The following is a 27,971-nucleotide window of genomic DNA, read 5'->3' on the forward strand; positions in this document are numbered from 1 at the left end:
CAAGGGTCTGGCACTAGGCACAAAAGGCAAAACAAACAGAACTAGCATGGGAGCTAGAAAGAACCAAAAGCGTAGCGCAGAATCTAGCAAGTACAAAAAGGTTTTACCACAGACGGGAATCAGCGTCGTCACCTGTTGTGTGGAACAGAAACTTACGAAGCGAGGACGAGTAAACGGGCTTAAATACAGACAGTGATTACAAACAGGTGTGAGTCAAAAATCAAGAGGCAGGTGACACTATAGCAACAGAACAAACAAGAAGTGCCACCAGGAACTAAGGAAGGCAAACACCAACAGAATAAGGTACAAAGACGGAACCAAAACCAGAATACTGTCAGACGGTTTGCATTTTACCGAGTTAGCAGGAATGGCGTCTTTGACGTTGAAATAGAAGCCGAAGTAGATCATGTTGAAAACCCCGTGGCGTCCCAGCGTGGACGTCAGTCCCTTGTTCAGACCCTTCAGCCCGAAGCCGTCCGACTTGATGATGCGTCTCGCCTGGTCAAACGAGGACGGTTGCTGTCGGGGCAGACATCCAAAAGTGGGCAAAAGGCAAAGTATGAAGACAGACATATTGTTTTGTACGCCACTCACCTCTTTGAAGGCATTCCTGTTGGCCTGAAGACTGACTTTGACCACCTCGAAGGGATTGACCACCACGGCCTCGGTCAAGCCAGCACCCAGTCCTGCTACGGACAACGCCTAGCAGGTGGTGAGACAACGTGGGAGAGGGGGCGGCAATGACGACATTAGTGGGTCTATCTTTAAAACACGGATTATTTCCAGTAGCCAGAAAGTAAAAAAAAAACGAAAAACTTAATAAATACTTACAAAACAAATAAATAAATACAAATACATCCAACTGTTACATCCACAGTGCATTAGACTGTTACATCCACAGTGCATTAGACTGTACATCCACAGCGCATTAGACTGTTACATCCACAGTGCATTAGACTGTTACATCCATGGAACATTAGACTGTTACATCCACAGTGCATTAGACAGTTACATCCACAGTGCATTAGACTGTTACATCCATAGCACATTAGACTGTTACATCCACAGTGCATTAGACTGTTACATCCATAGTGCATTAGACTGTTACAGCCACAGTGCATTAGACAGTTACATCCACAGTGCATTAGACTGTTACATCCACAGTGCATTAGACTGTTACATCCACAGTGCATTAGACTGTTACATCCATAGAACATTAGACTGTTACATCCACAGTGCATTAGACTGTTACATCCATAGTGCATTAGACTGTTACATCCACAGTGCATTAGACTGTTACATCTAAAGTGCATTAGACTGTTACATCCACAGTGCATTAGACTGTTACATCCACAGTGCATTAGACTGTTACATCTAAAGTGCATTAGACTGTTACATCCACAGTGCATTAGACTGTTACATCCACAGTGCATTAGACTGTTACATCCACAGTGTATTAGACTGTTACATCCATGGTGCATTAGACTGTTACATCCACAGTGCATTAGACTGTTACATCCACAGTGTATTAGACTGTTACATCCATAGCGCATTAGACTGTTACATCCACAGTGCATTAGACTGTTACATCCATAGCACATTAGACTGTTACATCCACAGTGCATTAGACTGTTACATCCATAGTGCATTAGACTGTTACAGCCACAGTGCATTAGACAGTTACATCCACAGTGCATTAGACTATTACATCCACAGTGCATTAGACTGTACATCCACAGTGCATTAGACTGTTACATCCACAGCGCATTAGACTGTACATCCACAGTGCATTAGACTGTTACATCCACAGCACATTAGACTGTTACATCCACAGTGCATTAGACTGTTACATCCATAGTGCATTAGACTGTTACAGCCACAGTGCATTAGACAGTTACATCCACAGTGCATTAGACTGTTACATCCACAGTGCATTAGACTGTTACATCCATAGTGCATTAGACTGTTACATCCACAGTGCATTAGACTGTTACATCCACAGTGCATTAGACTGTTACATCCACAGTGCATTAGACTGTATATTCACAGTGCATTAGACTGTTACATCCACAGTGCATTAGACTATTACATCCACAGTGCATTAGACTGTACATCCACAGCGCATTAGACTGTTACATCCACAGTGCATTAGACTGTTACATCCATAGCACATTAGACTGTTACATCCACAGTGCATTAGACTGTTACATCCATAGTGCATTAGACTGTTACAGCCACAGTGCATTAGACAGTTACATCCACAGTGCATTAGACTGTTACATCCACAGTGCATTAGACTGTTACATCCACAGTGCATTAGACTGTTACATCCATAGAACATTAGACTGTTACATCCACAGTGCATTAGACTGTTACATCCATAGTGCATTAGACTGTTACATCCACAGTGCATTAGACTGTTACATCTAAAGTGCATTAGACTGTTACATCCACAGTGCATTAGACTGTTACATCCACAGTGCATTAGACTGTTACATCTAAAGTGCATTAGACTGTTACATCCACAGTGCATTAGACTGTTACATCTAAAGTGCATTAGACTGTTACATCCACAGTGCATTAGACTGTTACATCCACAGTGCATTAGACTGTTACATCCACAGTGTATTAGACTGTTACATCCATAGTGCATTAGACTGCTACATCCACAGTGCATTAAACTGTTACATCCACAGCACATTAGACTGTACATCCACAGTGCATTAGACTATACAACCAAAGTGCATTAGACTGTCACATCCATAGTGCATTAGACTGTTACATCCACAGTGCATTAGACTGTCACATCCATAGTGCATTAGACTGTTACATCCACAGTGCATTAGACTGTTACATTCAAAGTGCCTTAGACTGTTACTGTGTAGTATATGTATAAAGTGTAGTGTTCAAAAGTGTAGCATATGCATAAAGTGTAGTGGGTCTATCTTTAAAACACAGATCATTTTCAGTCGCCAGAAAGTAAAAAAACCCGAAAAACTAAATAAATACTTACAAAATAAATAAATAAATACAATACAATTCAAAAATAGTTATTTGGACAAAAAACTGAACTAATAATAATGATTCAGAGAGCATGAGAACGCCAAAAAAGCTAAACGTCTTCGATCACCTGTTCATCTATGAACAATTATATCTTTGATATCAATGGGTTGTACTTGTATCGCGCTTTTCTACCTTCAAGGTACTCAAAGCGCTTTGACACTACTTCCACATTTACCCATTCACACACACATTCACACAATGATGGAGGGAGCTGCCATGCAAGGCGCCAACCAGCACCCATCAGGAGCAAGGGTGAAGTGTCTTGCTCAGGACACAACGGACGTGACGAGGTTGGTACCAGGTGGGATTTGAACCAGGGATCCTCGGGTTGCGCACGGCCACTCCCCCACCGCGCCACGCCGTCCCTAAACGGCCCAACATTTTTCAACCAATTCAAACCATTCCGCCTTGAACATATTCAATTCATCCTGGAAAATCCAAACAATTATTTTTCCAGGTTCAAAAATTCCTGCATTTTTTTCTGACCCTATTTCCAACCTTTTTTTTAGTGTGATGACTTCTTTCACATTTTCAACGCATTTCGACCGTTCCACCGTCAAAACATTCCTCTTAGTCAGGACAAAAAAACAAGTTGGTTTAGGGAATGAAAAATTCCTGATTTCCCTGAAAATTTTCAATGAAAAAAATGTTACTGCTTCGACATTTCTTGACCGATTTAAATCATTCCAACACCAACCAATTCAGATCATTCAGGACATTCATGCCCCTAATCATTTTCCCAAAAATTAAAATCTCGTTTTTCCAAAAATTCCCAAATTTCCAGGAATTTCCTCTGAAAAGAATGGGACATTTTTCAAAGTTGTACAACTCCCACATTTTTTATTCGATTTAAACCGTTCCAACTTCAATACATTCCGGCTGTTCAGGAATTGAGTGCTCCTTTTCAACAATTATAAAAAAAAAATCCCGGATTTCCAATTTTTAAGGACATTTTCCCCAATGAAAATTAATTGTCCATTTTTCAAACTTCCACAAATCCCACATTTGTCAACCAATTCAAACCATTCCAACATCAACACATTTAATTCATCCTGGAAATTCAAACAACTATTTTTCCAGGTTAAAAAAATTTCCAGGAATTCTTGCATTTTTTGTAACCCTATTTCCTACCTTTTTTAGTGTCCAACCCTATTTCCTACCTTTACATTTTCAACGCATTTCAACCGTTCTACCATCAAAAAATTCCTCTTAATAAGGACAAAAAAACAAGTTGGTCTAAGAACATGAAAAATTCCTGGTTTCCCCCGAAATTTTTTAAATTAAAAAAACTGTTACTCCTTCAACATTTCAGGACATTCATTCTCCTAATCATTTTCACACAAAAAAAAATCTTGCTTTTCCCAAATTTCCAGGAAGTTTCCATTGAACTGAATGGGACATTTTTTCCGAGTTGCACAAATCCCACATTTTTCAACCTATTCAAACCATTCCAACATCAACACATTTAATTCATCCTGGACATTCAAACTAACACTTCCCCAAGTTTTTTTTCCCCTGGAACTTCATCATTTAAACTATTCTTACATTCATACTCCATTCTGTGAGCATTTCACTTCAATTTCAGCATTGGAGCATTCACACCTCATCTAGTTGTTTTTTTCGGGTCTCCCCATGTCTAGCATTAAAAGATTACAGTTGGTACAAAATGCGGCTGCTAGACTTTTGACAAGAACAAGAAAGTTTGATCATATTACGCCTGTACTGTATATACCTTTATATACATATATACATACATATATACCTGTACTGTATATACCTTTATATACATATATACATACATATATACCTATACTGTATATACCTTTATATACATATATACATACATATATACCTATACTGTATATACCTTTATATACATACATATATACCTATACTGTATATACCTTTATATACATATATACATACATATATACCTATACTGTATATACCTTTATATACATATATACATACATATATACCTATACTGTATATACCTTTATATACATATATACATACATATATACCTGTACTGGCTCACCAGCACTGGCTTCCTGTGCACTTAAGATGTGACTTTAAGGTTTTACTACTTACGTATAAAATACTACACGGTCTAGCTCCATCCTATCTTGCCGATTGTATTGTACCATATGTCCCGGCAAAAAAAATCTGCGTTCAAAGGACTCCGGCTTATTAGTGATTCCTAGAGCCCAAAAAAAGTCTGCGGGCTATAGAGCGTTTTCCGTTCGGGCTCCAGTACTCTGGAATGCCCTCCCGGTAACAGTTCGAGATGCTACCTCAGTAGAAGCATTTAAGTCTCACCTTAAAACTCATCTGTATACTCTAGCCTTTAAATAGACCTCCTTTTTAGACCAGTTGATCTGCCACTTCTTTTCTCTCTCCTATGTCCCCCGCTCCCTTGTGGAGGGGGTCCGGTCCGATGACCATGGATGAAGTACTGGCTGTCCAGAGTCGGGACCCAGGATGGACCGCTCGCCTGTATCGGTTGGGGACATCTCTACGCTGCTGATCCGCTTGAGATGGTTTCCTGTGGACGGGACTCTCGCTGCTGTCTTGGATCCGCTTTGAACTGAACTCTCGCGGCTGTGTTGGAGCCACTATGGATTGAACTTTCGCAGCATCATGTTAGACCCGCTCGACATCCATTGCTTTCGGTCCCCTAGAGGGGGGGGGGTTGCCCACATCTGAGGTCCTCTCCAAGGTTTCTCATAGTCAGCATTGTCACTGGCGTCCCACTGGATGTGAATTCTCCCTGCCCACTGGGTGTGAGTTTTCCTTGCCCTTTTGTGGGTTCTTCCGAGGATGTTGTAGTCGTAATGATTTGTGCAGTCCTTTGAGACATTTGTGATTTGGGGCTATATAAATAAACATTGATTGATTGATTGATAGTTGTTATTATCGTTACTTCAGTTCGCCATTTTTAGTGCTCGATTTCGGCCAAAATAATGTAGAATATGATTTTAAAAAATGTGTAAAAAGAGTAAAGTTGCAGGTTTAGGAAAAGGCAGCGGAGTTGACCTCAGCTCGCCAGGTTCAAGCGCACGTATTCAAATGCTGAAATGTTGCAACGCTGCATGTATTTGCACGAATACGGTGTGTGTGTGTGTGTGCAATGGGAACATGTCAAGAACGTGTCTATAGCTCATTACTCTTCCTGCCTTCTTTATCCCGCTGTCAGAGCCCCGGGAGTCATCCTCCTCAGACACGCCACGCCATATTTACACAGGCCGCCATTCCCTGTTTGTCTTATTGCCCGCCGCGTCCCGATTAATCACACTGAAGACATTCAGCTGCGAGTCCGCAAGAGAGCGAGACGCCACTCGGCAGCACCCACGAGGCGACGTAATCTACGAGGGGGGGGGGGGGAAACCAGAGTGAGGAGATAGGAGGGGGGAGGGGATGATGGATGGGACAGGTAAAGGGTCTTTCCACCAATGGCAGGGCGTGCCATGAGCCGGGGAGGACTGCGGAGTTACAGGTAAAGCATCCATCACGGCTGACACCTGCCTGAATAGCAGCGGCAAACTCCGTGTAGGACTATACACACTTTTAAGGCCTACTGGAAGCCACAACTAGCGACCACGCAGTCTGATAGTTTATATATCAATGATGAAATATTAAAGGGGAACACAGTTAGCGAGGTGGATGGATAGTTAGCAGGAGAGTTAGCAGGAGAAATAGCAGGATCGATCGATAGTTTGCGAGGAACGCTCGATAGTTAGCGAGGTGCATGAATAGTTAGCAGGACAATTAGCAGGAACGATCGATAATTAGCGAGGAATGATTGATAGTTAGCGAGTTGGATGGATAGTTAGCAGGAGAGTTAGCAGGAACGATCGATAATTAGCGAGGAACGATTGATAGTTAGCGAGGTGGATGGATAGTTAGCAGGGGAGTTAGCAGGAACGATCGATAATTAGCGAGGAACGATTGATAGTTAGCGAGGTGGATGGATAGTTAGCAGGGGAGTTAGCAGGAACGATCGATAGTTAGCGAGGAACGATTGATAGTTAGCGAGCTGGATGGATAGTTAGCAGGAGAGTTAGCAGGAACGATCGATAATCAGCGAGGAACGATTGATAGTTAGCGAGGTGGATGGATGGTTAGCAGGAGAGTTAGCAGGAGAGTTAGCAGGAACGATCGATAGTTAGCGAGGTGAATGGATAGTTAGCAGGAGAGTTAGCAGGAACGATCGATAGTTAGCAAGGTGGATGGTTAGTTAGCAGGAACAGTCGATAGTTAGCAAGGTGGATGAATAGTTAGCAGGAACCATCGATAGTTAGCAAGGTGGATGGTTAGTTAGCAGGAACAATCAATAGTTAGCAAGGTGGATGGTTAGTTAGCAGGAAATATCAATTGTTAGCGAGGTGGATGGATAGTTAGCAGGAGAGTTAGCGAGGAACGATTGATAGTTAGCAAGGTGGATGGATAGTTAGCAGGAGAGTTAGCAGGAACGATCGATAGTTAGCAAGGAACGGTTGATAGTTAGCGAGCTGGATGGATAGTTAGCAGGGGAGTTAGCAGGAACGATCGATAATTAGCGAGGAACAATTGATAGTTAGCAAGGTGGATGGATAGTTAGCAGGAGAGTTAGCAGGAACGATCGATAATTAGAGAGGAACAATTGATAGTTAGCAAGGTGGATGGATAGTTAGCAGGAGAGTTAGCAGGAACGATCGATAGTTAGCGAGGAACGATTGATAGTTAGCGAGGTGGATGGATGGTTAGCAGGAGAGTTAGCAGGAACGATCGATAGTTAGCGAGGTGAATGGATAGTTAGCAGGAGAGTTAGCAGGAACGATTGATAGTTAGCAAGGTGGATGGTTAGTTAGCAGGAACAATCAATAGTTAGCAAGGTGGATGGTTAGTTAGCAGGAAATATCAATTGTTAGCGAGGTGGATGGATAGTTAGCAGGAGAGTTAGCGAGGAACGATTGATAGTTAGCAAGGTGGATGGATAGTTAGCAGGAGAGTTAGCAGGAACGATCGATAGTTAGCGAGGAACGGTTGATAGTTAGCGAGCTGGATGGATAGTTAGCAGGGGAGTTAGCAGGAACGATCGATAATTAGCGAGGAACAATTGATAGTTAGCAAGGTGGATGGATAGTTAGCAGGAGAGTTAGCAGGAACGATCGATAATTAGCGAGGAACAATTGATAGTTAGCAAGGTGGATGGATAGTTAGCAGGAGAGTTAGCAGGAACGATCGATAGTTAGCGAGGAACGATTGATAGTTAGCGAGGTGGATGGATAGTTAGCAGGCGAGTTAACGATTGATAGTTAGCGAGCTGGATGGATAGTTAGCGGGAGAGTTAGCAGGAACGATCGATAGTTAGCGAGGAACGATTGATAGTTAGCGAGGTGCATGAATAGTTAGCAGGACAATTAGCAGGAACGATCAACAGTTAGCGAGGTGGATGGATAGTTAGCAGGAGAGTTAGCAGGAACGATCGATAATTAGCGAGGAACGATTGATAGTTAGCGAGCTGGATGGATAGTTAGAAGGAGAGTTAGCAGGAACGATCGATAGTTAGCGAGGAACGATTGATAGTTAGCGAGCTGGATGGATAGTTAGCAGGAGAGTTAGCAGGAATGATCGATAATTAGCGAGGAACGATTGATAGTTAGCAAGGTGGATGGATAGTTAGCAGGAGAGTTAGCAGGAACGATCAACAGTTAGCGAGGTGGATGGATAGTTAACAGGAGAGTTAGCAGGAACGATCGATAGTTTGCGAGGAACGCTCGATAGTTAGCGAGGTGCATGAATAGTTATCAGGACAATTAGCAGGAACGATCAACAGTTAGCGAGGTGGATGGATAGTTAGCAGGAGAGTTAGCAGGAACGATCGATAGTTTGCGAGGAACGCTCGATAGTTAGCGAGGTGCATGAATAGTTATCAGGACAATTAGCAGGAACGATCAACAGTTAGCGAGGTGAATGGATAGCTAGCAGGAGATTTAGCAGGAACGATCGATAGTTAGCGAGGAACGATTGATAGTTAGCGAGCTGGATGGATAGTTAGCAGGAGAGTTAGCAGGAACGATCGGTAATTAGCGAGGAACGATTGATAGTTAGCAAGATGGATGGATAGTTAGCAGGAGAGTTAGCAGGAACGATCAACAGTTAGCGAGGTGGATGGATAGTTAACAGGAGAGTTAGCAGGAACGATCGATAGTTTGCGAGGAACGCTCGATAGTTAGCGAGGTGCATGAATAGTTATCAGGACAATTAGCAGGAACGATCAACAGTTAGCGAGGTGGATGGATAGTTAGCAGGAGAGTTAGCAGGAACGATCGATAGTTTGCGAGGAACGCTCGATAGTTAGCGAGGTGCATGAATAGTTAGCAGGACAATTAGCAGGAACGATCAACAGTTAGCAAGGTGGATGGATAGTTAGCAGGAGAGTTAGCAGGAACGATCGATAATTAGGGAGGAACGATTGATAGTTAGCGAGCTGGATGGATAGTTAGCAGGAGAGTTAGCAGGAACGATCGATAATTAGCGAGGAACGATTGATAGTTAGCGAGGTGGATGGATAGTTAGCAGGGGAGTTAGCAGGACTGATCGATAGTTAGCGAGGAACGATTGATAGTTAGCGAGCTGGATGGATAGTTAGCAGGAGAGTTAGCAGGAACGATCGATAGTTAGCGAGGAACGATTGATAGTTAGCGAGCTGGATGGATAGTTAGCAGGAGAGTTAGCAGGAACGATCGATAATTAGCGAGGAACGATTGATAGTTAGCGAGGTGGATGGATAGTTAGCAGGAGAGTGAGCAGGAACGATCGATAATTAGCGAGGAACGATTGATAGTTAGCGAGGTGGATGGATAGTTAGCAGGAGAGTGAGCAGGAACGATCGATAATTAGCGAGGAACGATTGATAGTTAGCGAGGTGGATGGATAGTTAGCTGGAGAGTTAGCAGGAGCGATAGATAGTTAGCGAGGTAAATGGATAGTTAGCAGGAGAGTTAGCAGGAACGATCGATCCTGCTAACTCTCCTGCTAACTATCCACTCTAACTTTCCTCATCCAGAAATCTTTCATCCTGGCTCAAATTAATGGGGAAATTGTCGTTTTCTCGGTCCGAGTAGCTCTTACTGCTGGTGGCTCACATTATAAACAATGTTCAGATGTGAGAAGCCCTCACACCGGTGACATCACACGCACATTGTCTGCTACTTCCGGTAAAGGCAAGGCTTTTTTATTAGCGACCAAAAGTTGCAAATAGAATCGGTGACAAAGGACAGCCTTGGCGGAGTCCAGCCCTCACTGGAAATGTGTTCGACTTACTGCCGGCAATGCGGACCAAGGTCTGACACTGATCGTACAGGGAGTGGACCGCCACAATAAGACAGTCCGGTACCCGATACTCTCTGAGCACTCCCCACAGGACTTCCCGAGGGACACGGTCCAATGCCTTCTCCAAGTCCACAAAGCACTGGTTGGGCAAACTCCCATGCACCCTCAAGAACCCTGCCGAGAGTATAGAGCTGGTCCACAGTTCCACGACCAGGACGAAAACCACACTGTTCCTCCTGAATCCCAGGTTCGACTATCCGGTGTAGCCTCCTCTCCAGTACACCTGAATAAACCTTACCGGGAAGGCTGAGGACTTTTTGTAACTTTTTAGTTAAAATTAAATCATGTTTTTACCAAAACGCCATGTTGATGTAAGCTGCGACCCCCCCACCCCCATCCTGACACACTCTAACTTTCCTCATCCAGAAATATTTCATCCTCGCTCAAATTAATGGGGAAATTGACGTTTTCTCGGTCCGAATAGCTCTTACTGCTGGTGGCTCACATTATAAACAATGTTCAGATGTGAGGAGCTCCACAACCCGTGACGTCACGCGCACATCGTCTGCTACTGAATAAACCTTACCGGGAAGGCTGAGGACTTTTTGTAACTTTTTGTAGTTGAAATTAAATCATGGTTTTTCCCAAAACGCCATGTTGAAACGACCCCACAGTAAGCTGCGCCCCCCCCCCCCATCCTGACACACTCTAACTTTCCTCATCCAGAAATCTTTCATCCTCGCTCAAATTAATGGGGAACTTGTCGTTTTCTCGGTCCGAGTAGCTCTTACTGCTGGTGGCTCACATTATAAACAACGTTCAGATGTGAGGAGCTCCACAACCCGTGACGTCACGCGCACATCGTCTGCTACTGAATAAACCTTACCGGGAAGGCTGAGGACTTTTTGTAACTTTTTGTAGTTAAAATTAAATCATGGTTTTTACCAAAACGCCATGTTGAAACGACCCCGCAGTAAGCTGCGACCCCCCCCATCGTGACACACTCTAACTTTCCTCATCCAGAAATCTTTCATCCTCACTCAAATTAATGGGGAAATTGTCGTTTTCTCGGTCCGAGTAGCTCTTACTGCTGGTGGCTCACATTATAAACAATGTTCAGATGTGAGGAGCCCTCACACCGGTGACATCACACGTACATCGTCTGCTACTTCCGGTACAGGCAAGGCTTTTTTATTAGCGACCAAAAGTTGCAAACTTTCTCGTGGATGTTCTCTACTAAATCGGACTCACCAGGCCAGGAGACAAAGGGGTCAAATTCAGCAACTTCTTGTACTGCTCGAAGGTGAAAAACTGCAGAGGAAAGATAGAGACGAATGAGTGTTTGTTGAGGATGTGAGACAGGTGACAAGTCACACCTGCGGCGATGAGGGAAAATCATGTGAATACATTTTCAAGACCGCGCTCAGGTGCGACGGCGCTAACTGCTCGTCTGTCAATATTTGGTCGGGGCTGTGCAAACATGAGGCGTTTTACGTGTTAAGAGACGCCGTGGTCGCCGTGGCGACGGGCCAACGGGGGGGAGTGGTCTCACCTTGACGGCCCTCTTTGGCGTCTCGGCCAGGATGGGAGGCAGGATTCCTTTGTAGAAGCCGAGGATCCTGTGGAAGGAGAAGGTGCGTGGTGTCAATTCATGTGCCAGGAATTGATCAACGTGGACCCCGACTTAAACAAAAAATTATTGGGGTTTTAACATTTAGTGGTCAATTGTACGGAATATGTACTGAACTGTGCAAGATACTGATAAAAGTATCAATCAATCAATCGTTATGAAGTCACTCTGGTCCAGGCAGAAAGTGGCCCCCGCAGAGCCGGAACCTCCGTTGTCAACATCCGATGGACGTAAGAAGACTTTGTGCAAGATTTCTAGGATGGATGGATAGTTACCGAGGAACGATCGATAGTTAGCGAGGTGGATGGATAGTTAGCTGGAGAGTTAGCAGGAACGATTGATAGTTAGCAAGGTGGATGGTTAGTTAACAGGAGAGTTAGCAAGAACAACCGATAGTTATCAAGGTGGATGGATAGTTAGCAGGAGAGTTAGCAGGAACGATCGATAATTAGCGAGGAACGATTGATAATTAGCGAGGAACAATCGATAGTTAGCGTGGTGCATGGATAGTTAGCAGGAGAGTTAGCAGGAACGATCGATAGTTAGCGAGGTGGATGGATAGTTAACAGGAAAGTTAGCAGGAACAATCGATAGTTAGCGAGGTGGATGGATAGTTAGCAGGAGAGTTAGCAGGAGAGTTAGCAGAACTGATCGATTGTTTGCGAGGAACGATTGATTGATAGTTAGCGAGGTGGATGGATAGTTAACAGGACAGTTAGCAGGAACAATCGATAGTTAGCGAGGTGGATGGATAGTTAGCAGGATAGTTAGCAGGAGAGTTAGCAAAAACGATCGATAATTAGCGAGGAACGATTGATAGTTTGCGAGGTGGATGGATAGTTAACAGGAGAGTTAGCAGGAACAATCGATAGTTAGCGAGGTGGATGGATAGTTAGCAGGAGAGTTAGCAGGAACGATTGATAATTAGCGAGGAATGATCGATAGTTAGCGAGGTGGATGGATAGTTAGCAGGAGAGTTAGAAGGAACAATCGATAGTTAGCCAGGTGGAAGGATAGTTAGCAGGAGAGTTAGCAGGAACGATTGATAGTTAGCGAGGTGGATGGATAGTTAGCAGGAACGATCAATAATTAGCAAGGTGGATGGATAGTTAGCAGGAGAGTTAGCAGGAACAATCGATAATTAGCGAGGTGGATGGATAGTTAGCAGGAGAGTTAGCAGGAAAGATTGATAGTTAGCAAAGTGGATGGTTAGTTAGCAGGAACAACCGATAGTTAGCAAGGTGGATGAATAGTTAGCAGGAGAGTTAGCAGGAACGATCGATAATTAGCGAGGAACGATTGATAATTAGCGAGGAACAATCGATAGTTAGCGTGGTGCATGGATAGTTAGCAGGAGAGTTAGCAGGAACGATCGATAGTTAGCGAGGTGGATGGATAGTTAACAGGAAAGTTAGCAGGAACAATCGATAGTTAGCCAGGTGGATGGATGGTTAGCAGGAGAGTTAGCAGAACTGATCGTTTGTTTGGGAGCAACGATTGATAGTTAGCGAGGTGGATGGATAGTTAACAGGAGAGTTAGCAGGAACAATTGATAGTTAGCGAGGTGGATGGATAGTTAGCAGGAGAGTTAGCAGAACTGATCGATTGTTTGGGAGGAACGATTGATAGTTAGCGAGTTGGATGGATAGTTAACAGGAGAGTTAGCAGGAACAATTGATAGTTAGCGAGGTGGATGGATAGTTAGCAGAAGAGTTAGCAGGAACGATCAACAGTTGGCGAGGTGGATGGATAGTTAGCTCGAGATTTAGCAGGAACGCTCGCTAGTTAGCGAGGTGAATGGATAGTTAACAGGAGAGTTAGCAGGAACAATCGATAGTTAGCGAGGTGGCTGGATAGTTAGCAGGAAAGTTAGCAGGAACGATCGATAGTTTGCGAGGAACGATTGATAGTTAGCGATGTGGATGGATAGTTAACAGGAGAGTTAGCAGGAACAATCGATAGTTAGCGAGGTGGATGGATAGTTAGCAGGAGAGTTAGCAGAACTGATCGATTGTTTGGGAGGAAAGATTGATAGTTAGCGAGGTGGATGGATAGTTAACAGGAGAGTTAGCAGGAACAATTGATAGTTAGCGAGGTGGATGGACAGTTAGCAGAAGAGTTAGCAGGAACGATCAACAGTTGGCGAGGTGGATGGATAGTTAGCTCGAGATTTAGCAGGAACGCTCGCTAGTTAGCGAGGTGAATGGATAGTTAACAGGAGAGTTAGCAGGAACAATCGATAGTTAGCGAGGTGGCTGGATAGTTAGCAGGAAAGTTAGCAGGAACGATCGATAGTTTGCGAGGAACGATTGATAGTTAGCGATGTGGATGGATAGTTAGCAGGACAATCAGCAGGAATGATCAACAGTTAGCGAGGTGGATGGATAGTTAGCAGGAGAGTTAGCAGGAACCATCGATAGTTAGCGAGGTGGATGGATAGTTAGCAGGAGAGTTAGCACAACTGATCGATTGTTTGGGAGGAACGATTGATAGTTAGCGAGGTGGATGGATAGTTAACAGGAGAGTTAGCAGGAACAATTGATAGTTAGCGAGGTGGATGGATAGTTAGCAGAAGAGTTAGCAGGAACGATCAACAGTTAGCGAGGTGGATGGATAGTTAGCTCGAGATTTAGCAGGAACGCTCGCTAGTTAGCGAGGTGAATGGATAGTTAACAGGAGAGTTAGCAGGAACAATCGATAGTTAGCGAGGTGGCTGGATAGTTAGCAGGAAAGTTAGCAGGAACGATCGATAGTTTGCGAGGAACAATTGATAGTTAGCGATGTGGGTGGATAGTTAACAGGAGATTAAGCAGGAACGATCAATAGTTAGCAGGAACGCTCGATAGTTAGCGAGGTGCATGAATAGTTAGCAGGACAATCAGCAGGAATGATCAACAGTTAGCGAGGTGGATGGATAGTTAGCAGGAGAGTTAGCAGGAACCATCGATAGTTAGCAAGGTGGATGGATAGTTAGCAGGAGATTAAGCAGGAACGATCGATAGTTATTGAAGTGCATGGATAGTTAGCAGGAGAGTTAGCAGGAACCATCGATAGTTAGCGAGGTGGAAATAGTTAGCTGGAGAGTTAGCAGGATCCATCGATAGTAATTTTTCCTGATTAAGATGAATTTTATAATTTTGATGACATGTTTTAAATAAGTTAAAATCCCATCTGCACTTTGTTAGAATATATAACAAATTGGACCAAGCTATATTTTAACAAAGACAAATCGTTATTTCTTCTAGATTTTCCAGAACAAAGATTTTTAAATAAATTCAAAAGACTTTGAAATAAGATTTACATTTGGTTCTACAGATTTTTTAGACTTTTTTCTAATTTTTTTCAAATTTTAGTCATAAGTTTGAAGTCGGAAAAACAGAAGCTAAAATGAAGAATTAAATTAAAATGTACAATAAATAAAATAAATGTACTTGAACATTGATTTAAATTGTCAGGAAAGAAGAGGAAGGAATTTAAAAGGTAAAAAGGTATATGTGTTTAAAAATCCTAAAATCATTTTTAAGGTTGTATTTTTTCTCTAAAATTGTCTTTCTGAAAGTTATAAGAAGCAAAGTAAAAAAATAAATGAATAAGTGAAGACCAAGTCTTTAAAAATATTTCCTTGGATTTTCAAATTCTATTTGAGTTTCGTCTCTCTTAGAATTAAAAATGTCGAGCAAAGCGAAACCAGCTTGCTAGTAAATAAATACAATTTGAAAAATTGAGGCAGCTCACTGGTAAGTGCTGCTATTTGAGCTATTTTTAGAACAGACTCATCTGGTCCTTACGGGCGACCTGGTGTTGGTGACCCATGCTTTCGGGCTTAAAGAGGACAAGATGGAGACTGCAGGTTTGTATAGTGACTGTAACAAACACACACGGGAAGCCATGTTGTGTGAATAAATGTCTTCAGCGGCACGGAAAAAAAGCAATTTGGAAATTCAAATGGCGGCCGCAGATTTCCCGGGTGTGGTCAGGTGAGCGCGGTGTTGCATTTTGTTACAGGACAACACACCTCCTCCGTTGTTTGAATACTGATTTGTGTGGCCATGTCAAGTAGACACTGTCCGTCCTCCATAAACAAATGACAGCAGGCTGAGGTGTGTGTCATTTCCCTCTCCTTTTAATAAAGCCTTCCTTCTATTAACAGCCTGCGTCCATCTTTGTGGACAGCCCTGGTCTAAAGTGAAGGTACATCATGTCATGGCTGTCTTGAGTTTGCAATCGTATTCCACTTTCAAAGCTTCAACAGTTAGTTTCCTCAGTTCCCAAACGTTTATTGAGTGTTTTTAGAAGAAAAGGTGATGTAACACAGTGGTGAACATGCCCTTTCCCAACTACTTTGGCATGAGTTGCAGCCATGAAATTCTAAGTTAATAAAGTTTATGAGTGTGAACATCAAATATGTTGTCTTTGTAGCATATTCAACTGAATATGGGTTGAAAATGATTTGTAAATCATTGTATTCTGTTTATATTTACATCTAACACAATTTCCCAACTCATATGGAAACGGGGTTTGTGTACTTTTGGCCCAGCTCACATTTTCAGTAGACCCATAATAAATTAAAAAAAGAACCAAACTTCATGAATGTTTTTTTTTTTTTTTTGTGCTCCAATAAAAAATCTTTCTCGTTCTTGTTTTATGTAGACCTTCAGTCCTTCAACAGTCCGGGGTCTCCGCTGTCGTATTTTATGCTTCATAATCCGCCACACATTTTCCATGGGAGACAGGTCTGGACTGCAGGCGGGCCAGGAAAGTACCCGCACTCTTTTACTACGAAGCCACGCTGTTGTAACGTGCTGAATGTGGCTTGGTATTATCTTGCTGAAATAAGCAGGGGCGTCCATGATGGCAGCATATGTTGTTCCAAAACCTATATGTACCTTTCAGTATTATTGGTGCCTTCACAGATGTGAAAGTTACCCATACCTTGGGCACCAATGCACCCCCATACCATCACAGATGCTGGCTTTTGAACTTTGCGTCGATAACAGTCTGGATGGTTCGCTTCCCCTTTGGTCCGGATGACACGATGTAGAATATTTCCCCCAAAAATTTGAAATGTGGACTCGTCAGACCACAGAACACTTTTCCACTTTAAATCAGTCCATCTTTGAAGATCTCAGGCCCAGAGAAGCCAGTGGCGTGTCTGGATGTTGTTGATAATTTGCTTTCGCTTTGCATAATAGAGCTTTAACTCGCACTTACAGATTTAGCGACAAACTGTATTTAGTGACAGTGGTATATATATATATATATATATATATCTAAAAGCTTGTTGTGAAAAAAAGACAAGAAAAACGGAGCATTTGTGCAACATTCTGAAAAAAGTTGGAATTTTACTCAACACTCGCAATTTTACAAGAAACCCTTAAAATGTTGGCAATTTTTTGAAAAGAGTCGTAATTTTACTTGACACAAGTCAAAATTATATCGGAAAAATGTGAAATTTTGGCAACATTATAATAATTATAATCAAAATTATGACAAAGGTCATAATTTTACTCAAAAAATGTCACTATTTTACAAGAACAGAAAAAATATTGCAATATGTTTTATATATATATATATATATATATATATATATATATATATATATATATATATATATATATATATATAGTTAAAAAGTACCAATTATTGTCACACACACACTAGGTGTGGCAACATTATTCTCTGCATTTGACCCATCACCCTTGATCACCCCCTTGGCAGGTGAGGGGAGCAGTGAGCAGCAACGGTGGCCACGCCCGGGAATCATTTTTGATGATTTAACCCCCAATCCTAACCCTTGATGCTCAGTATCAAGCAGGGAGGTAATGGCTCCCATTTTTATAGTCTTTGGTATGACTCGGTCGGGATTTGAACTCTTTTCCTCTCTGATTTCTCACTTTCAATGCTTAAATCTCTAAAACAACCTCAGATTTATCCGATTATAGTTTTTGAAATACATTTTTCAGCGGGGACAGTTTTAAAGAATAAAACAGCGTGGTGTTATTACTGTCGATATTGCAACTTTTGTTTGTTACGTTTTCCCATTTGCTCTTTTATTCCAGTTTTGATGCTTTTTTTGTATTTTTTGAGTGATAATTTCAATATGTCGTGGACAGTTAAAAAAACTGGTGTGGGCCACACCTTGGACAGTCCTGTTCTATGATCACCAAGACCCTCGTTCTTTTTCTTAGTATTCTGTGGTCAGTATTGACCCATAACACCAAGACCAGGACCGTTAGCCTAATTAGCAGCTGTCAATAACAATGCAAATACAGTACTATTAGTACCGTGACTGGGTTAGGACCAGTTGACACTACATAACAAAACACAGCACAAACAATGTCTTGCATACTCAGTCCCGTTTAGAACTTTAATGGTAATTAACGCAAAGCTTCATATTTTTTATTAAAAAAAAAAAAAAGGCATATTTTAGTTAAAATTGTACGGTTTTGGGGGTCAAGCATCGCTGTTTTGTTTAGTTTTTTAGTTAACTAAGCATGGAACAAATGCCAATGTAAAACATATTCAAGCTACGAACAACAGGAGACCGGGCTTTCTGCTCCGCCGCTCCCAGTCTCTGTAACGCTCTCCCTGACCACCTGAGAAGCCCACAGACTGTAAATGCTTTTAAAAAAAAGCTCTTAAAAACCCTTGTTTTGAAAAAAGCCTTTTTTTAATTTTTTATATATTTATATATGCTGTCATGACTTGGACTTAGGCGTGGATTGTTTTCCCGTGGTGCAAAGCGAATGGAGTGGAAACGGCTTGAAGGTAAAGACATTTCTTTATTTTAACACTAACTTAAAAAACAGAACAAACAAAAAGCGCTCACACTGGAGGTACAAAACTTGACTGTGAAACAAAAGACTAGCATAAAGGCAATTAACTGTAAACATGAAACAAAAACTTGCACTGTGGCATAAATAACAAGAAAACTTACTGTGACAAGGGTATGAGAAAAAGCAACGACTACCTGGTAACTGTGGCTTAAAGGGGAACATTATCAGCAGACCTATGTAAGCGTCAATATATACCTTGATGGTGCAGAAAAAAGACCATCTATTTTTTTAACCGATTTACGAACTCTAAATGGGTGAATTTTGGCGAATTAAACGCCTTTCTGTTTATCGCTCCTGGAGGCGATGACGTCAGAACGTGACGTCACCGAGGTAACACAGCCGCCATTTTCATTTTCAACACATTACAAACACCGGGTCTCAGCTCTGTTATTTTCCGTTTTTTGGACTATTTTTGGAACCTTGGAGACATCATGCCTTGTGGGTGTGTTGTCGGAGGGTGTAACAACACTAACAGGGAGGGATTCAAGTTGCACCACCGGCCCGAAGATGCGAAAGTGGCAAGAAATCTGCCGCCAGACCCCCATTGAATGTACCAAAGTGTCTCCACATTTTGTATGGATAACCTGCAGATGCATTTGCAAAGATAAAGTCAACAAAATCACAAAGGTGAGTTTTGTTAATGTTGACTTATGTGCTAATCGGACATATTTGGTTGCGGTGTGACTGCCAGCTAATCAATCATTTAAGTCTCATCTTAAAACTCATCTGTATACTCTAGCCTTTAAATAGACCTCCTTTTTTTAGACCAGTTGATCTGCCGCTTCTTTTCTTTCTCCTATGTCCCCCCCTCCCTTGTGGAGGGGGTCCGGTCCGATGACCATGGATGAAGTACTGACTGTCCAGAGTCGAGACCCAGGATGGACCGCTCGTCGGGATCCAGGATGGACCGCTCGCCTGTATCGGTTGGGGACATCTCTACGCTGCTGATCCGCTTGAGATGGTTTCCTGTGGACGGGACTCTCACTGCTGTCTTGGAGCCACTATGGATTGAACTTTCACAGTATCATGTTAGACCCGCTCGACATCCATTGCTTTCGGTCCCCTAGAGGGGGGGGGGTTGCCCACATCTGAGGTCCTCTCCAAGGTTTCTCATAGTCAGCATTGTCACTGGCGTCCCACTGAATGTGAATTCTCCCTGCCCACTGGGTGTGAGTTTTCCTTGCCCTTTTGTGGGTTCTTCCGAGGATGTTGTAGTCGTAATGATTTGTGCAGTCCTTTGAGACATTTGTGATTTGGGGCTATATAAATAAACATTGATTGATTGATTGAATGGTAACATGGTACGCTAATCGAGGCTAACATGCTATTTACCGGTGGTGCTAAAGCAGACATGGCACAGAGATGTATGGATAACCTGCAGATGCATTTGCAACTATATCACGTTTCCTTCCACCCACATTTAATGCGAAACAAACACTTACCAATCGAAGGATTTTAGTTGCTCCAGTGTCACAAGATGCAAAAGTCCTGATCGTTTGGTCCGCACATTTTACCGGCGATGCTAACGCAGCAATTTCGGCCATGCTATGGCTATAAATAGCGTCAATAGCTTCAGTTTCTTCTTCAATATTTTCATACTCCAACCATCTGTTTCAATACATGCGTAATCTGTTGAATCGCTTAAGTCGCTGAAATCCGAGTCTGAATCCGAGCTAATGTCGCTATATCTTGCTGTGGTATTCGCCATTGTTTGTTTACATTTGCAGCACTGTATGACGTCACAGGGAAATGGATAGTGGCATCGCAAATAGCGAAAATCGAGCACTTTAAAGCTTTTTTTAGGGATATTCCGAGACCGGTAAAATTAAAAAAAAAACTTGAAAAAAATACAACAAGCCACTGGAAACTGATTGTTATTGTTTTTAACCCTTTTGAAATTGTGATAATGTTCCCCTTTAAATAATACTATGGTGATTGAAAACAGGTGCATGACTTGGGGACAGGTGAAAACTAATGGGTTGCCATGGAAACAAGGCAAACAAGGAAGTGCAAAAGCGGGAAACAATGGAGTCTTAAGCAAAACAGAACATAAGTAAACAAAACATGAGCACAAGACATGACTAGTTCTAGCTATTAGGCAGTTCCAGTTTTTATTTTATTATCTTTTTATTTTTTTAATACACTGTAGCAGTTTGAGGTTGTTTGCTCAATGTGATGTGCTTTTTTTTTTTTTACACATTTAATCTATTATTAGGGTCCGCAGGCCCATTGCAAAGGACTCCACAGGAGTCCTTTGCAATGGGCCTGCGGACCCTATTGAAACTGCTGTGTTTTATTATTATTCCGCACCTTTGCACCCTAATTTGACCCCCTTAACATGCTTCAAAACTCACCAAATTTGACACACACGTCGGTATAGCAAACCTTCCCAAGTTATTAAGCAACCAAACCCCAAAAATTAATATTGCGCGCTAGCGCCCCCTAGGAAAAAACAACAACAGACTGCTCATAACTTCCGTTAGGAATGTCGTAGAGACATGAAACAAAAACTTGTATGTAGAACTGACTTAGACCTACAATTCATAATTTACTTTCTCTGGCAAAAATCAACAAAAAGTTGGCAAAAACCCCTTCAATACAAAATTTTCGCAAAAAATGCTATTTTTGCCTCTTTGACCCCCTTAAAATGCTTCAAAACTCACCAAACTTGGCACACACATCAGTACTGGCAGAAATTACGATCTAATGAAAAAACTAAACCCGAAAATTGAAAAATGCGCTCTAGCGCAATTTTTGAATAAAACACAGCAAAAACTGCTCCTAGGAAGAAAACACAAACAAAATTGCTTGTAACTTACAGTAGGAATGCCGGAAAGACATGAAACAAAAACTTATATGTAGGACTCACTTAGACCTACATTTAGATGATTGACATCCTTCGGCAAAAATCAACAGGAAGTTAAAAATTACCCCTTCAAAATAAAAGTTTAGTAAAAACCCGTCACCTTTTTCAAACGTAAACTCCTCCGAGTGCGTTTGTCGTTTCGGCTTCAAACTCGCACAGGAGAGAGATTGAACCCTTTTGATTAAAACTGTCCCACAAAGTTTTGATTACTGCTCCGGTTTTGATTTTACGCGCCTTCGAAGAACCCCTGCGCAAAGTTTCCTAAAAAATGTCATTTTTGCCTCTTTGAGCTGTAATTTGACCCCCTTAAAATGCTTCAAAACTCACCAAACTTGGCACACACATCAGTACTGGCAGAAATTGCGATCTAATGAAAAAACTAAACCCGGAAATTTAAAAATGCGCTCTAGCGCAATTTTTGAATAAAACACAGCAAAAACTGCTCCTAGGAAGAAAACACAAACAAAATTGCTTGTAACTTACAGTAGGAATGCCGGAAAGACATGAAACAAAAACTTATATGTAGGACTCACTTAGACCTACATTTAGATGATTGACATCAACAGGAAGTTAAAAATTACCCCTTCAAAATAAAAGTTTGGTAAAAACCCGTCACCTTTTTAAACGTAAACTCCTCCGAGTGCGTTTGTCATTTCGGCTTTAAACTCGCACAGGAGAGAGATTGAACCCTTTTGATCAAAACTGTCCAACAAAGTTTGGATTACTGCTCCGGTTTTGATTTTACGCGCCTTCAAAGAACCCCTGCGCAAAGTTTCCTAAAAAAATGTCATTTTTGCCTCTTTGAGCTGTAATTTGACCCCCTTAAAATGCTTCAAAGTGCAAGTTAAAGCTCTACTATGCAAAGCGAAAGCCATTTATCAACAACATCCAGAAACGCTGATCTGTAATTTGACCCCCTTAACATGCTTCAAAACTCCCCAAATTTTACACACACATCAGGACTGGCGAAAATTGCCATCTAATAAAAAACCAAAGTCAAAATTGCGCTCCAGCGCCCCCTAGGAAAAACCCCAGAAAAAAGGGCTTGTAACTTCTGTTAGGAATGTCGTAGACACATGAAACAAAGACCTCTATGTAGGTCTGACTTAGACCAGGGCTTGGCAGCGGCCAAAGGCGGACCCGACCAACGCTGCTTGTAAACAGACTGCTTGTAACTTCCGTTAGGAATGTCGTAGAGACATGAAACAAAAACCTCAATGTAGGTCTGACTTAGACCTACATTTCTAATAAAACACTTCTATACCTAAAATCAACAGGAAGTTTGCAAAAAACCCTTCAAAACAAATTTTTTGCAAAAAATGCCTTTTTTGCCTCATTGGACTGATATTTGACCCCCTTAAAATGCTTCAAAGTGCCAGTTAAAGCTATACTATGCCAAGCCAAAGCCATTTATCAACAACATCCAGAAACACCAATCTGTAATTTGGCCCCCTTAACATGCTTCAAAACTCACCAAATTTTACACATACATCAGGACTGGCGAAAATTGCCATCTAATAAAAAAAACAAAGTCAAAATTGCGCTCCAGCACCCCCTAGGAAAAACCCCAGAAAAAACGGCTTGTAACTTCTGTTAGGAATGTCGTAGACACATGAAACAAAGACCTCTATGTAGGTCTGACTTAGACCAGGGCTTGGCAGCGGCCAAAGGCGGACCCGACCAACGCTGCTTGTAAACAGACTGCTTGTAACTTCCGTTAGGAATGTCGTAGAGACATGAAACAAAAACCTCAATGTAGGTCTGACTTAGACCTACATTTCCAATAAAACACTTCTATGCCTAAAATCAACAGGAAGTTTGCAAAAAACCCTTCAAAACAAATTTTTTGCAAAAAATGCCTTTTTTGCCTCATTGAACTGATATTTGACCTCCTTAAAATGCTTCAAAGTGCCAGTAAAGCTATACTATGCCAAGCCAAAGCCATTTATCAACAACATCCAGAAACACCAATCTGTAATTTGACCCCCTTAACATGCTTCAAAACTCACCAAATTTTACACACACATCAGGACTGGTGAAAATTGCCATCCAATAAAAAAACAAACCCCAACAATGAAAATTGGGTTCTAGCGCCCCCTAAGAAAAAAAACTGACAAAACTGCTTTGTAAATTCTGTTAGGAATGTCGTAGAGTGATGAAACAAAAACTTCTATGTAGGTCTGACTAAGATCGGGACTCGGGACATGGCGGCAGCGGCCAAAGGCGGACCCGACCAACGCTGCTTGCAGCTTTAATTATTTATGTATTTGTTTGTCATAAACACATTGAATGAATGTTTAATGTGTTTTATTTTGTTTTGAACTGTGTAAAAACCTTCACCTTTGTTTAGTGTTGCTATTTTAAAACGGTGTACGAATCCCATCTCTCTGCATAGTCCTTTTGTGTTATATGTACATATATATAATTGTACCTTTTATCATCAGTAGTATACTTTTTAATAGATTGCGTTTTTTGTTATTGTGCCGACTGTAAAAGAACTAATAATTCCAATGTGTCTGCACTGTAAGTCTGCGCCTAAATGGCCAATAAAACCCTTCAACCTTTTTGATGTGCTTTGAGGCCAGGGGAGACTCTTTTTTTTTTTTTTAATATTCCTGCGACCTCGCCTCGACATCACAACCAGCATGTGAAACCTTTTTTTGTTGGCCTCCAGACGGAAACACTTAGCATGTGTTACATGTATGGCCGGGCAAAATGGCTGAAAACTGTATCACGATACACGTGTTTTGTATCGGTCGATAGCGATAGTTATTGATATCTTTTGTAACCAATGGAAAATACAGGAAAAAAACATTTTATATCAAATCTGATTCAAATCCCCTTAGCTATTAAGGCAGAAAGGAAAGGAAATGTCCACACAAGCAAGGAAAACTGTCAAAAAATCAATGTAAAAAAAATGTAAAACCTTTGAAAACGATGTAACAAAAAGAAATGCTAAATAAAGTGAAAGAAATAAGTGCAAAGTGTGAAAATGAAAACATAAAGAAACCTGCAAAAAAACTATTTCCTGCAGGTTTAGAGCCAGGAAGTCGCAGCTGTGCTCTAAAGCAGTGGTCCCCAACCACCGGGCCGCGGCCTGATAGGTACCGGGCCGCAGAAGAATTTTCTTATTCAGTTTTATTTAAAAATAATAATTAAATCAACATAAAAAACAGAATAGTGCACCAACCACGGAAACACTTAGCATGTGTTTCATGTATGGCCGGGCAAAATGGCTGAAAACTGTATCACGATACACATGTTTAGTATCGGTCGATAGCGATAGTTATTGATATCTTTTGTTACCAATGGAAAAGGAGGAGAAAAAAACATATTTTATATCAAATCTGATTCAAATCCCCTCAGCTATTAAGGCAGAAAGGAAAGGAAATGTTAACACAAGCAAGGAAAACTGTCAAAAAATCAATGTAAACAAAAGTGTAAAACCTCTGAAAATGGTGCAACAATAAGAAATGCTAAATAAAGTGAGAGAAATAAGTGCAAAGTGTGAAAATGAAAACATAAAGAAACCTGCAAAGAACTATTTCCTGCAGGTTTAGAGCCAGGAAGTCGCAACTGTGCTCTAAAGCAGTGTTCCCCAACCACCGGGCCGCGGCCCGATTTGTACCGGGCCGCAGAAATAATTTTTTATTCATTTTTATTTAAAAATGATAATTAAATCAACATAAAAAACAGAATAGTGCACCAACCACGGAAACACTTAGCATGTGTTACATGTATGGCCGGGCAAAATGGCTGAAAACTGTATCACGATACACGTGTTTTGTATCGGTCGATAGCGATAGTTATTGATATCTTTTGTTACCAATGGAAAAGCAGGAGAAAAAACATGTTTTATATCAAATCTGATTCAAATCCCCTTAGCTATTAAGGCAGAAAGGAAAGGAAATGTCAACACAAGCAAGGAAAACTGTCAAAAATCAATGTAAACAAAAGTGTAAAACCTTTGAAAATGGTGTAACAATAAGACATGTTTAATAAAGTGTAAGAAATAAGTGCAAAGTGTGAAAATGAAAACATAAAGAAACCTGCAAAAAACTATTTCCTGCAGGATTAGAGCCAGGAAGTCATAGCTGTGCTCTAAAGTAGTGGTCCCCAACCACCGGGCCGCGGCCTGATTTGTACCGGGCCGCAGAAGAATTTTTTAAATCATTTTTATTTAAAAATGATAATTAAATCAACATAAAAAACAGAATATAAACTTACAATTAGTGCACCAACCACAAAAACCTCCCTTTTTCATGAAAATCTAAGGCATAGCTCGGTTGGTAGAGTGGCCGTGCCAGCAACTTGAGGGTTGCAGGTTCGATTCCCGCCATCCCTAGTCACTGCCGTTGTGTCCTTGGGCAAGACACTTTACCCACCTGCTCCCAGTGCCACCCACACTGCTTTAAATGTAACTTAGATATTGGGTTTCACTATGTAAAGCGCTTTGAGTCACTAGAGAAAAGCGCTATATAAATATAATTCACTTCACTTAAATAAGAACATCTCATTTCAGTAGGCCTTTAAACGTATTATCGAACACATTTTTTTTTGTTGATATCACATGTCTATTGCGATATACACCGATATCGTTTTATCGCCCAGCCCGAGCGGCAAGTCCTTTTTAAACTTTATTTTAACTTTTCAGTTTCTAACAAAACCTGCACATCCTCCCTCCAGCTCTCGTTTCATTCTTGCGGCCTCGGAGGAGGGTTGTTTTTATTATTATTATTATTTTTTTTACAATTATTCTGCGAATGAGAGCCCAGACGCTATTTGTGTGAATTCAATCAATCAATCAATGTTTACTTATATAGCCCTAAATCACTAGTGTCTCAAAGGGCTGCACAAACCACCACCACATCCTCGGTAGGCCCACATAAGGGCAAGGAAAACTCACACCCAGTGGGACGTCGGTGACAATGATGACTATGAGAAACCTTGGAGAGGAGGAAAGCAATGGATGTCGAGCGGGTCTAACATGATACTGTGAAAGTCCAATCCATAATGGATCCAACACAGTCGCGAGAGTCCAGTCCAAAGCGGATCCGACACAGCAGCGAGAGTCCCGTTCACAGCGGAGCCAGCAGGAAACCATCCCAAGCGGAGGCGGATGTCCCCAGCCGATACACAGGCGAGCAGTACATGGCCACCGGATCGGACCGGACCCCCCTCCACAAGGGAGAGTGGGACATAGGAGAAAAAGAAAAGAAGCGGCAGATCAACTGGTCTAAAAAGGGAGTCTATTTAAAGGCTAGAGTATACAAATGAGTTTTAAGGTGAGACTTAAATGCTTCTACTGACAGTAGTCTGGCTTGGGGCTAATCCTCTGCACGCTGCTGACGAAGTGCAAAGACAACTCTTTTGCGGAGTCAGTGAAAACGTTTAGTACGCTTGGCGGGGGCGAAGAGGTCACGGCGACAGTAGCAGGATGAGATTTAGTCTGTCGGCAGGAAGCCGGCGGAGGATTTGCGAGTGTCACAGGACTCCGAGGGGGCCCCTCGCCGCGCCGGCTGGCACCCTCGCCGCGGATCCACTTCATATTCGCTGTAAAGCTGTCGTCGCGCCGTAAACAGAAGGACTGGCGGCCACTTTCTCGACGTCTGCCGTGTCTCAGAGAGCTGTCACCGGGCGCGGAGTGGGCGGGGCTACGTCTGACTTTGGCGGGCTGTGAAAAATCTTTACAGCAATGATTTTAATTTTTTTTTTTAAATGTATTACTTTGCGAACTTTTTAAGGAAGAAAACAATTACAGGGAATTTAATATATATAAAACAAAAATAAGTACAGGAAAAAAAAATAACGATGGGATAAAACAGGGGTCGGGAACCTTTTTGACTGAGAGAGCCAAAAAGCAAAATATTTTTAAATATATTTCTGTAAAAGCCATATAATTTTTTTTTTTACACTGAACAAAACTAAACGCGTGCATTTTTAAGTAAGACCAACATTTATAGAGTATTACAGGTCTCTTATTCTTTGTAATATTGTTATTCTGAAGCTAACTGTGGAGGGGGCGTGGCCTGCGGGCCTGCAGCGAAGCGGGTTGTTGCCAGGACCGGCCTCGAAATCAGCGACAGGTGCGTAGATGGCCCAGCTGGGCCTTTTTATCTAATCACCTGTCGCTCTGTTATAAGCAGCCAGGAAGGGAGACGGGGTTGGGGCTGGAGCCAGAGCGAGAATGAAAGAGAAAAAGACAATTGCTGGAAAGCAACTGAGAGACTTATTGAAAAATAAAACAATATTGTAACCC

At 41.8% G+C, this 27,971-nt stretch overlaps 1 protein-coding gene across 1 annotated transcript in view; it reads right to left on the reverse strand.

Moving 5' to 3' along the window:
• Positions 1-27,971, reverse strand: part of LOC133550149 (mitochondrial 2-oxodicarboxylate carrier-like) — a 631,183-nt gene that overhangs the window by 6,854 nt on the left and 596,358 nt on the right. The window contains exons 5-8 of the mRNA XM_061896248.1: positions 11,933-11,999; positions 11,632-11,691; positions 595-702; positions 355-519 (exon numbers count right to left, since the gene is read on the reverse strand). Of these exons, the coding sequence (XP_061752232.1) occupies positions 355-519; positions 595-702; positions 11,632-11,691; positions 11,933-11,999 (400 nt within the window). The remainder of the gene's footprint in view (positions 1-354; positions 520-594; positions 703-11,631; positions 11,692-11,932; positions 12,000-27,971) is intronic.

The sequence above is a fragment of the Nerophis ophidion genome, linkage group LG03, assembly GCF_033978795.1.
Source record: "Nerophis ophidion isolate RoL-2023_Sa linkage group LG03, RoL_Noph_v1.0, whole genome shotgun sequence".
Lineage (NCBI taxonomy): Eukaryota > Metazoa > Chordata > Actinopteri > Syngnathiformes > Syngnathidae > Nerophis > Nerophis ophidion.